The 12,279-nt window shown below is 37.6% G+C and overlaps 1 protein-coding gene across 3 annotated transcripts; it reads left to right on the top strand.

Annotated features, from left to right (window-relative positions):
• Positions 1–276: 276 nt before the first annotated feature.
• Positions 277–11,570, top strand: LOC131010565 (uncharacterized). 3 transcript variants are annotated; one of them, XM_057938128.1, is made up of 6 exons: positions 277–411; positions 9,322–9,456; positions 9,543–10,614; positions 10,710–10,853; positions 11,083–11,128; positions 11,196–11,570. In XM_057938128.1, the coding sequence occupies exons 3-6, from the start codon at positions 9,608–9,610 to the stop codon at positions 11,418–11,420; spliced, it is 1,422 nt and encodes a 473-aa protein (XP_057794111.1). In that variant the 5' UTR covers positions 277–411; positions 9,322–9,456; positions 9,543–9,607; the 3' UTR covers positions 11,421–11,570. The 3 variants fall into 3 exon arrangements, with proteins under 3 accessions (XP_057794111.1, XP_057794112.1, XP_057794110.1); XM_057938129.1 differs by having other exon boundaries at positions 9,322–9,665; positions 9,796–10,614; positions 11,196–11,569; XM_057938127.1 differs by having other exon boundaries at positions 9,322–10,614.
• The last annotated feature ends 709 nt before the right edge of the window (positions 11,571–12,279 follow it).

The raw sequence follows: 12,279 nt of genomic DNA, 5'->3' as shown, positions 1-12,279 counted from the left end.
AGATGAGAGAAAAAATATGGAGGTAATTTTTAATTCCTTTTATACCTTAGAGTTAGTCTCCTGTGCGATCAATCGCACGGGCAGACGGGTCGGATTGAATCCGACCCGCATCAAACACTTATATAACAAATTTTGGTGAATAAAACTAAAAGCATTGTGTCATTGTGTGGTGCACTGATTTTAGCTTTCTCGCCACCTTCTATCATTGATTCCATAGGCGAGGGTTCAAAACCTTATTAGCAACATTTTTTTGTTTTCGTTATTTTTGCTGTTTTTTTTTTCTCTCTCTCTCTCTCTCTTTTCTACATTTTATTTATTTGTGGTAATATTTTTGAATCATTAATTTTTTTTCATAGTAATCATTAAATTTGATGCAGATCGTGGATCCGACTGGTGATTGGGGAAAAGGAGGTTGAAGGGTTATATACTTAAAGCAACGCTTTTATGCTTGTATATATTGATACCTTATTCACTACTATTTTCATATCTGAATTATTGTTATTGCATAATCCTATTATAGTCCAATTTATCTCATACTATAGATTATATGGTGTGTTGTAGATCACAGAAGATCATATAATTGGAAAAAGTTGAGATATAAATTGAGTTCACAATCGAGGCAACTATGGACGAGTTGCTGGTTTAGATTGTAGCATAAATGGATAAATAGTTTGTCTTGGCTATTTATTTATGCTAGTACCTTCGTGTATTGAACAGGATCACAGTGAGATGAATTCTTATATTCTGACTAATTAAGAATCAAGATCTCGGTGACTTAAATAATTTAACCTTAATTGAATTAATCGGTGTAAATAATTAATTGATTATTACTTTGATTTATCATGGGTGAGAACTCTGTTGAAGTTCAAGATACTCGATACTTTGGGTGATAACAATTATTATTTGATATGCGATTATATTGCAATAAGGATCCGTGTCCTGCTGATAACAGGATGATAATATCCTCTTGAGGAACTTAATAAGTTTATCGTATTAAACCCTGCAGGTGGAATTAGTTCCGATACGATAATAAGTTTAAGTGGTAGCACTCGAGATGTCGTTTATAATTAAACGACTAATTAATTAATTAATTGATCGTCAGAGGAATTAATTAATTAATGGATATTCGATATCTTAAACACGGAGATTAATTAAGTCTAATACTAGCCCCGACTCACCTAAAGAATAAAGAGGTAATTCAGTATTAATTTTCTAGTGGAATAAATTAATACTAGTGTCTCGATTTATATTCTGGGCTGAATAAGAAAAATCGAGCACTGGGAGGCCAAACTTTATTCGAGCTAGTAGATCCCCGATTGGCCCAAATTAAGGCTTAAATCTCAAGTGGACAAACAATTCATTATCTCTAGATTCTTTCTCATTAATAATTGCTATTATTATTATCTTTTGCTATTTTAATCAAAAGTAAAATGGCAAACATAATAATTGCTATTATTATTATCTTTTGCTATTTTAATCAAAAGTAAAATGGCAAACATAATAATTGCTATTATTCTTATCTTTTGCTATTTTTAATCAAAAGTAAAAGATAAGAATAATATGTGATATCATTCTTAAGAATGAACAATCACGTAGCAATTAGACATAATTTTGAGAAAGAGAGAAATTGAGAAAGAAAGAGATTGAGAGTGTTTGTTCATTGGAGTTGAGATAGGATTCGAAGATCGTTGCCATCCAACGTCGAATCTTGCCGTGGGAACAATTCGGAAGATCAACTCTGGAGTCGATCACTTCTCGTTTCGCAGGTATACTTCTTTTACTACCTTGTAGGATTATGGTTTTTGTATGTACTTGTTAGATATCCGAAATGGATCGTGGGCACACGAACCGTATATCAAAATATGGTTCCTACAATTGGTATCAGAGCCAAGGTCCGGACATTTCGGCTCTATCGGACTAATGAGTAGTAAAACCATTAGATCTTGGTAGAACTTTGCTATATCAATATGCAGGTTTTGTATATTGTTCGTCGTCTTATCGTGGATCATTTATTTGATTTGTCGATCTTGGCCTGTAATCTTAAAATCACGACAAGCTATGCGTGATTAGATTAGGATTTCCATTTGTATTTTTTTTCTTTGTTGGTTTATCTATTGGAGAACAATAGAAATCAAGAACAGAGGATGATAGAATGCAAAATGGAGAAGCACAGAAATTCCGGGCTCCCGCTGGTCGCCCGGTGCCGGAATTCAGCCGGCGCCGCCGTGCCTCTCGCAGGAAATCAAGTTCTGGCAGTCTCCGAAGAACAGCTATAACTTCCTCTACAGAAGTCCGATTGAGGTGAAACAGGTGGCCACGGAAAGCTCTTTCAAAGACGAAGAAGTCGTATTTCTGCATAAAATACGATTAGAGGTCGTTTGAGGGGTCAAACGGAGCGTTGAAGTTGGCTGACCTGTTCAGCGACAGTTTGACGAATTGGGCCTATCTTTTGGACTTCTATGATTTAATTCCATTGGGCTCTCTTTTGGGCATCTTAAATTAAATATATTGGACCTATTTAATTAAATTAAGTTGGGCCTATTTAATTAAATTAATTTGAGCTTATTAATTTGGGCTCTTTTATTTAATTAATTTGAGTCTCTTTGATTTAATTAATTTGGGATCTTTTATTTAATTTGGGCTACTTAATGGATGGAGTGTTTCGCGGACGACGAGACTTGCCAAAAGACGAAGAAATCTATTATGTAATAGATTAGAATTTAATTTCCCTTATTTTATTCATTTGTAATAAAATAGGCAGGGAAGAACAGGTTCCAGGTTTCCACGATAAGACGACAATTTTTTTTGTCGGGTTTCTTTTATGTCGTGGAATTTAATCACCGTTAAGGTGTTTTAATAGCATGATATTTTTTATGTGGTTTTAAATGCGCATAGTATATCATGCTAGGTGTTATCACGTTTTCTCTAAGCATGTTTTAGAATTTCAAGCGAGCATGTTTTATTACATGTGTTATAGAAATGCATGCTTAGGTTTTCCGTGTCAACGTGATTTAACCTGTAAACCTTTTGAAGTAAAAGACTAAGCGGATAATTCAATTTTTTAAATAAAATTGATATAGACCTCCACAGTTGGTTTAAGACAAAGTAAATTGATAATTGGTGTAAACGTCCACACGAACGTGGCTTGCACTCGTTATTAATTTGCAGCTTTTGTCGGTTAAACTTCTAAATTAAAAAATATTTTAATCTTGTGAATAAGTGGGAGTTTTTGCATGTAAACGTTCACACTATCGTGACTTGCATGTATTAATTTCTGCGAATTATTCTAGAAATGATTAAAATTAATTATTTTAACCTTGAGAATAGTGGGAGCTTCTCGTGTAAACGTCCACACGAACGTGGCTTGCACGGGTTAGTCTTTCATGGATTATTCTAGAAGGGGTTAAAATAAGAGATAGTCATAAAGTTGACTAAACTGTGGTCATAGCTTAGGCGTTTATTTCAAGTACAACTCCCCAACGGAGTCCCTTCTTGAAATTGCGTGGTCTAGACAAGGTCCGTTTATTGGTCCCATTTTGTCATAAGGATAAGTTGAAAATGGAATGAGACCAAAGACTGGGTGTCTGGTCAAACGAAAAGCGCGTAAACGTCCACACGAACGTGGCTTGCGTGTAATTCGATTGGGCTAACGGAGGTTTCAATAATATTGTTTTATCAAAAGGTTACAATATTATTGCTACGAATCTTTATGCAATAACGTGTTTTCTTATTTGCATTTGTTTGTTTAATATTTCAGATATGACTATTACCCCGCTTTTGAATGTTTTATCTGCTAAGCCGCTTACTGGTCCGAATTTTTCGGAATGGAAGCGCAATCTGGGATTTGTCCTAGACGCGGAGGAGTATAAGTTTGTGCTTACTACTCCTGCTCCCGCGAACCTTACTACTCGGTCTTCCGAAGAGCAAAGGGAGGCCCATAAGCGGTGGCATAAGGCGAATAATATGGCGAAAGCTTATATTATGACCACTATGTCTTCTGCGTTGCAGCTGCAACATCAGTCGTTGGAGACTGCGGCTGCAATTATAAGGAACCTCGAGGAGCTCTTTGGGGAATCAGACCGATCAGTCCGTTTTGAACTCATGAGGAAACTCATGTCTTCAAAGATGACGGAAGGTTCGTCTGTGCGCGAGCACGTGCTTGGAATGATTAATCATTTCAATGAGCTGGACGTGCTCGGTGGAGGAATCGAGGATGCCATTAAGGTAGACATGGTTCTCCACACTCTGCCCAAATCCTACGAAAACTTCCGACTCAATGCCGTAATGGGCAAGAAAAAGTTCACTCTAAATGAACTGCTTAATGAGTTGGTAGCGGCCGAGGGGGTCATGGGAAAGAGTCCACAGGCTTTGGCCACTGCCACAGGACCCAGTTTTCCACCGAAAGGTAGGAAGAAGAAAGGGCCCCATGGCAAGAAAGGCCAAGAAAAAGGTGGGAGCAAGAAGAAGCTAGGCCCGACCGGAGGCGTTGGCAAGCCAAAGGGGAAAGGGAAATGCTTCAAGTGTCAACAAGTAGGACATTGGAAATCCGACTGTCCCTTGATGAAGAAAGCTCAAGGTATTTCTATTGCTCTAGTAACGGAAACATATTCAGTTTCGAGATCTTCCCATCAATGGGTTGTTGACTCGGGTGCAACTGACCATGTTTGTTACACCTTGCAGGGGTTCCTGCGGACAAGGGAGCTTAGTAAAGGCGAGCTAGCACTCTCCATGGGAAATGAAGCAAGCTTACCCGTTGTTTCAATTGGAGATGTGAATTTATTAATTGATGAACATGTTTTGGTTTTAAGAGATGTACTCTATGTTCCGGGTTTTCGGAAAAACTTGATTTCTACCATTCAATTACGAAAGTATGGATATTCTGTTCTTTTAGAAGACAGTGCAGTATTCATTAAAGATGGTCAAGTTTTATTTAGAAGTGCAGCTGATTCTCTTTATACTTTTACATGTCCATTTGATTATTCTTCATCTGCTTTTACTTTGACTACAAACCAAAAGAAGAGAAAAGCTTCTTCTCTAGAGAACCAAACTCTTCTTTGGCACCTACGATTGGGTCACATCAATCTAAGGAGGATCCAAAGACTGGTTTCCGATGGTATCTTGGAGTCTCTTCAAGTAGAACCAATCCCAGTCTGCGAATCCTGCCTAGAAGGAAAGATGACGACTCGGCCTTTCAAGGCCAAGGGGTATAGGGCCAAAGAAGTGTTGGAACTGGTTCATTCTGACTTGTGCGGACCTATGTCCACTCAAGCTCGTGGAGGGTACGAGTATTTTGTCACTTTCATTGACGATTACTCAAGGTACGGGTACATTTACTTATTGCGCTACAAGTCTGAATGCTTTGACAAGTTTCAAATATTCAAGGCGGAAGTAGAAAAGCGACAAGGTAAAAGTATCAAGTCATTGCGATCTGACCGCGGTGGCGAATACCTCAGTAACGAGTTTAGAGCATACTTGTTAGAATCTGGGATTACATCTCAGTTGACTACACCGGGTACACCCCAACAGAATGGTGTGGCAGAGAGAAGAAATAGAACTCTTCTTGAGATGGTTAGATCGATGATGAGTTTTGCTACTTTACCCATTTCGTTTTGGGGATATGCCTTAGAAACAGCTGGTTACATTCTAAACTTAGTGCCTTCTAAGTCGGTTGCTAAGACCCCGTCCGAGCTGTGGTCAGGGCGCAAGCCTTCTCTTAACCACATCCGGGTTTGGGGCAGTCCAGCACACGTGCTGAACAAGGATGCCGATAAGTTGAGCTCTAGAACTGAAGTAAAGTTGTTTATAGGATATCCTAGAGGAACGAAAGGGGGTTATTTTTATTGTCCTAAAGATCAAAAAGTCGTTATTAGCACTAACGCAAGATTCTTGGAAGAGGACTACATAAATAACCATAAAAGTAAGAGTAAAATTATATTCGGAGAGGTCGAAGAAATTGGCACGACAAGTCAGCCAATTCAGCCAATTGTGCAAGATGTAGTACCGCAGGTCTCATCAGAAAATGCACAGAATGTCGATACCGAATCTGAAATAGTGCCACGTCGAAGTGAGAGGGAATCAAAGGGCAAACTGCCCAGTCGATATGCATTTGTCAATAAATCTAAAGATTCAATTGACGATGGGCTTATCGAAGAAGATCCCTGGACTTACTCCGAAGCACTAGCAGATCCGGATGCTCTTGAGTGGGAGGCATGTATGGTTTCAGAATTTGAATCCATAACTGCCATGGATGTATACGAGAAATGTTTGCTACCTGAGGGTCGAAAGGCCATTGGTAGCAAATGGGTATACAAACGCAAGAGAGGACCGGATGGGAAGGTTACGGCCTTCAAAGCGAGACTGGTGGCGAAAGGTTATACTCAACGACCTGGTATCGATTTTGAGGAAACTTTTTCGCCAGTAGCCATGCTTAAGTCTATCCGAATTCTCTTGTCCATGGCAGCCCATATGAACCTTGAGGTGTGGCAAATGGATGTCAAGACCGCATTCTTGAATGGGTATCTTGAAAAAGATAGAGATATCTATATGCTACAACCAGAAGGGTTCATCAAGAAAGGTGAAGAGCATCTAGTTTGGAAGCTTAAGAAGTCTATTTATGGACTTAAGCAAGCTTCACGATCCTGGAATAAACGTTTTGATGACGTGGTCAAAACTTATGGTTTTGAGCAGTGTGTCAACGATAGCTGCGTTTATAGGGTCTGTATCGATGGGAGTTTGGTTTTCCTTATACTCTATGTGGATGACATACTTCTCATTAGTGATAATGTGAATGTATTGTCTGGCATTAAGGATTGGTTATCCCAACAGTTTGAAATGAAGGATCTGGGAGAGGCAGCATATATTCTCGGAATAAAGATTGGTCGTGACCGATCTAAGAGAATGTTGAGTTTGTCTCAAGCATCCTACATTGACACTGTTTTGGCACGGTTCAGCATGCAGAATGCTAAGAAAGGTTTTCTACCTTTCAGACATGGTGTTCCGCTATCTAAAGCTTTGTGTCCCACAACACCTGAGCAAATAGCGAGCATGAAGACAGTTCCTTATGCTTCGGCTGTAGGAAGTCTCATGTATGCGATGCAGTGTACCAGGCCTGATATCTGTTTTGCCGTTGGCATTGTGGCTAGATATCAAGCGAATCCAGGTCAAGCTCATTGGACTGCTGTAAAGCACATACTCAAGTATCTTAAACGGACTAAGGAGTATGCGCTAGTTTACCAGTCTCATGATCTGACACCAGTAGGGTATGTAGACGCCGATTATCAAGGTGATAAGGACAAGAGGCGGTCTACTACTGGCTATGTGTTTATGTTTGGAGGTGGAGCCATTGTGTGGAGAAGTGTAAAGCAGAAATGCAATTCACTATCCACCATGGAAGCCGAGTATGTAGCTGCTTGTGAAGCTGCTAAAGAGGCTGTATGGCTCAGGAACTTTCTAGCTGAGATTGATGTGATTCCTAGCTTGCCTAAATGTATTACAATTTATTGTGATAATGAGGCTGCTATTATGAATACCAAGGATTCAAGATGTCATCAATCCATGAAACACATTGATGGCAAGTATCATTACATTCGGTCAGTGGTCAAGCATGGTGATGTTGCATTACTACATATTGCGGGAGTTGATAATCTTGCTGATCCTTTCACGAAGAGTCTTCCTGGTGCGGTGTTCAACAAGCATGTTGAAGACCTTGGAGTTCGTGACCTCTCGATACTAAACTAAACTTTAGTATAAGTGGGAGAATTTGTAATAGAGATTTACAAGTGAGTGGATAGCTAGGATATTATCAGTTTATTAGTCACGTTGTATACTAAAAGTTTGCTTTAGTATAAGTGGGAGAATTGAAGGGTTATATACTTAAAGCAACGCTTTTATGCTTGTATATATTGATACCTTATTCACTACTATTTTCCTATCTGAATTATTGTTATTGCATAATCCTATTATAGTCCAATTTATCTCATACTATAGATTATATGGTGTGTTGTAGATCACAGAAGATCATATAATTGGAAAAAGTTGAGATATAAATTGAGTTCACAATCGAGGCAACTATGGACGAGTTGCTGGTTTAGATTGTAGCATAAATGGATAAATAGTTTGTCTTGGCTATTTATTTATGCTAGTACCTTCGTGTATTGAACAGGATCACAGTGAGATGAATTCTTATATTCTGACTAATTAAGAATCAAGATCTCGGTGACTTAAATAATTTAACCTTAATTGAATTAATCGGTGTAAATAATTAATTGATTATTACTTTGATTTATCATGGGTGAGAACTCTGTTGAAGTTCAAGATACTCGATACTTTGGGTGATAACAATTATTATTTGATATGCGATTATATTGCAATAAGGATCCGTGTCCTGCTGATAACAGGATGATAATATCCTCTTGAGGAACTTAATAAGTTTATCGTATTAAACCCTGCAGGTGGAATTAGTTCCGATACGATAATAAGTTTAAGTGGTAGCACTCGAGATGTCGTTTATAATTAAACGACTAATTAATTAATTAATTGATCGTCAGAGGAATTAATTAATTAATGGATATTCGATATCTTAAACACGGAGATTAATTAAGTCTAATACTAGCCCCGACTCACCTAAAGAATAAAGAGGTAATTCAGTATTAATTTTCTAGTGGAATAAATTAATACTAGTGTCTCGATTTATATTCTGGGCTGAATAAGAAAAATCGAGCACTGGGAGGCCAAACTTTATTCGAGCTAGTAGATCCCCGATTGGCCCAAATTAAGGCTTAAATCTCAAGTGGACAAACAATTCATTATCTCTAGATTCTTTCTCATTAATAATTGCTATTATTATTATCTTTTGCTATTTTAATCAAAAGTAAAATGGCAAACATAATAATTGCTATTATTATTATCTTTTGCTATTTTAATCAAAAGTAAAATGGCAAACATAATAATTGCTATTATTCTTATCTTTTGCTATTTTTAATCAAAAGTAAAAGATAAGAATAATATGTGATATCATTCTTAAGAATGAACAATCACGTAGCAATTAGACATAATTTTGAGAAAGAGAGAAATTGAGAAAGAAAGAGATTGAGAGTGTTTGTTCATTGGAGTTGAGATAGGATTCGAAGATCGTTGCCATCCAACGTCGAATCTTGCCGTGGGAACAATTCGGAAGATCAACTCTGGAGTCGATCACTTCTCGTTTCGCAGGTATACTTCTTTTACTACCTTGTAGGATTATGGTTTTTGTATGTACTTGTTAGATATCCGAAATGGATCGTGGGCACACGAACCGTATATCAAAATATGGTTCCTACAGAGGTTTGGAAGCCCAGTAAACAGCCTTTTACCTCTATTGAAGCTTTCTTCTTGGATTGAATCCTGCATGCTTTAACGCCCTTGAAAGACTGCGGATGATAGATTCACCATTGTCTTTCGCCTTACTGGGAACATATGGTAAGCTTGGTCTTTCGCTTCTTCTTCTTGGTTTACTGAATATGATCTATATCTCCACTGGATATCAACTCCCGTGCTCTCATTAGGGAAGTGGCCTTACCATCGCATTAGGGTTCCATTCCCTTCTTCCAAATCAATCAATTTTTGATCGATGATGAATAATTCTGACGAGAAACGGCTTCTTGTGATACGTAACCGTGGAGAGTTGGGTGCGTATTATATTACTGCTCTTTCTCCGCGAGATTTATCCCTAATTCCTGAAGAAAGTTTCGATCTTCCTTTTTTGAATCCAAAGCTGCGTATTGAGTCTAACAGTTGCGGAGGTTTGTTGTTTATCAGCAGTGGTTCTGGCCATATTTATCTTTGCAACCCCGCAACTAGAATGGTTCAGATGTTTCCTCCCCGGGAAGCCTCTCCAAATTGTAGCACCGTATATATTGGTGGTGGTGTTTGCTACGATTCTAAATCTGATGATTACAAAATCCTAAGAGTTTGTGCACAGTTCTACTCGAATCCGTATTTTATGCACTACACAACTTTTGACTTGTATTCGTTAAAAGAGAAGTCGTGGAGGGTGATTCCAAATCCTACTTTGCCCAAATATCTTGATGCTAATGTTACATGTGTTAGAGATAAATGTTATTGGTTTAATCGGGGTTTTACAGGAGTTGAATGTTTCGATTGTAGTGAGGAAACCTTCTCTCACTTGGCTTTACCACCAAAGACTCGTGGCTTTATGTATGAGCTTGTCAAGTTTAGTGATGAAGATATGTTAGGTTTTATTTGCTATCGGAAACGAGGAGTTAGCAGTAAACGCAGAGATAGCCATCATCGTTATTTTGGGAGTGCACCCGGTTCTTATTATGAGCTTTGGGTGTGGAAGGAAGAGTTGCGGGCCTGGAATATGAATTTTAAAGTCTCTCTTGGTGGTGGTGTTTGTTCACCACAGAGGACGATATACGATCAGTTCTTGTTTCTTTCTGGATGGGCTGGCACACGGTATGAGGAGTTTGATGGGAGACAACATCGTCTACTAGCTTACAATTGGACTAAGAAAGAGTGCAAGGAACTCGGTATTTCTAATTCTCGCTATGTTATTCCTGTTCATTGTTATGTTGAGAGCAACATTGCGCTGCCCGATGGAGTGCCAATCTCTGAGTACATACTCCTATCATTCTTCTAGCTTTCTCTTAAATCATTGTTCCAATAAGATTTGTTTAAACATAACATGATGTATGTATGTGTGAATGCAGATCCCATACTCTTTGTCATATTTATTTAGATGAGGACGGCCATGATGACCCTGACCTTAGGGAGGAAGACATTGTTGAAGTTGATCAACGTTACGTTGAAGCCTGCAAGGAAGAGTTTCTTGATTATGCAGATATTGACAAAGGGTACGTTTCTTGGTGGATATGTTCTGATCCTCACATTTTACAAATGAAATGGGAGGACTACATAGAGATTAATATTTGCATATATATATATATGTGATGATGATGTGTGCATGGTGTTATATTTGTGTAAAGTTACTTTCTTAATTAGTAGCATAAATTATTTGTGTTTTAGATTAGTTTTCTAATGAAAAGCAACTTTCTTTTACTAATTAAACATGTGTGACTGCAGATTCCGTATTGTTGAGAATATAGAGTTGGAGGATGAGGAGGAGGAGGTATTCTTGTTCGAAATTTGTTTTCCGGCTCCCACGCACCGTACCCCGTTGATGATATTTCTTGCAGGTTCTAAACAAGGTTGTCACTCCTGACTCGAGGGGGGGCGTCACGAAGAACATTGGATTTAGCGCGCAATCCTCGCAGGTTCCTCATTCACCTGCTCTTGAGGCTGAGGTTGCCATATTGACTGACGAGTTAGAGCAAAGGAAACGAAAAGAAGAGGATATGACCCGTAAGATGGAGGAGATGCAGATGCAGATAGCGCAGCTCATGAAGATAAATCGACCTTGATGCCTCCTCAATCTCACCATAACCTCTTATTAGCTCGTTTTATTTCGACACTACTAGATATATACTTTTATTATGAATTTTTAAACTTGTGGATATATTTTGCTACTTTTATATATTTTGGATTTTCAGTGCTAGTTTATTTTATTTGGTTTAAAGATATATTAAAAATATGTGGTTCTTGTCTTGGATTTTTAAATTCAGTTTTGTATTGTGGAAGCTAGACTATTTCTTTGTAACTCAAATGCATTTGAATTGTATTTACAAGTACAGAAATAAATCATGCTCGAAACCCTGCAACTATTGTGAGAGGGTGGGAGTGATCTCTGTGTAAATATTTCAACAGTTATTAGTGTTATAAATTAAATTTTATGAGAAAAACTAACTAATGAGTAAATATTCATGATTTTAGAAGTAATTAACCCTTATGATTTATAGTGGTTCCGTTTTTAGTACTCATTTTTTATTAACCCTTAATATTTTACTGCCATGCATATTTTCTCTATATTTTATCTCTCCCACATTCTTTCAAACAATTATTAACTACGGTCCTCTCTTCAGGGACGGAGCCAGGAATTAATTTTGGGGGGGCTGAAACTGTACCGCCCCCGAGAATTTTTTTTTGGGCATTCTGTATATTTAAGGTATTTTTTTATTAAAATACGAGCATAATACTAATAATAACGAACAATATTTTCATAGATTATATAATTTCAATATATCACAAAACCTTTTTTGGACATTCCGTATATTTAAGACATTTTTTATTAAAAGGCAAGCATAATAATAATAATAACAAACAACATGTTCATAGATTATATATTTTCTATATATTATAAATTAGTTTCAATACATTATAATT

The sequence above is a fragment of the Salvia miltiorrhiza genome, chromosome 2 (genome assembly GCF_028751815.1).
Source record: "Salvia miltiorrhiza cultivar Shanhuang (shh) chromosome 2, IMPLAD_Smil_shh, whole genome shotgun sequence".
In the NCBI taxonomy this organism is placed as follows: Eukaryota; Viridiplantae; Streptophyta; class Magnoliopsida; order Lamiales; family Lamiaceae; genus Salvia; species Salvia miltiorrhiza.
Note: the sequence above shows the minus strand (reverse complement) of the source record. Positions and strands in the feature narration are given on the sequence as shown.

What these genes read in the sequence shown, in the direction of transcription:
- LOC131010565 (XM_057938128.1), top strand. Translation starts at nt 9,608, where the DNA reads ATGATGAATAATTCTGACGAGAAACGGCTTCTTGTGATACGTAACCGT. An exon ending in GATGGAGTGCCAATCTCTGA is followed by an intron (nt 10,615 to 10,709) that starts GTACATACTCCT and finishes GTGTGAATGCAG; the next exon opens with ATCCCATACTCTTTGTCATA. An exon ending in TGGAGGATGAGGAGGAGGAG is followed by an intron (nt 11,129 to 11,195) that starts GTATTCTTGTTC and finishes TATTTCTTGCAG; the next exon opens with GTTCTAAACAAGGTTGTCAC.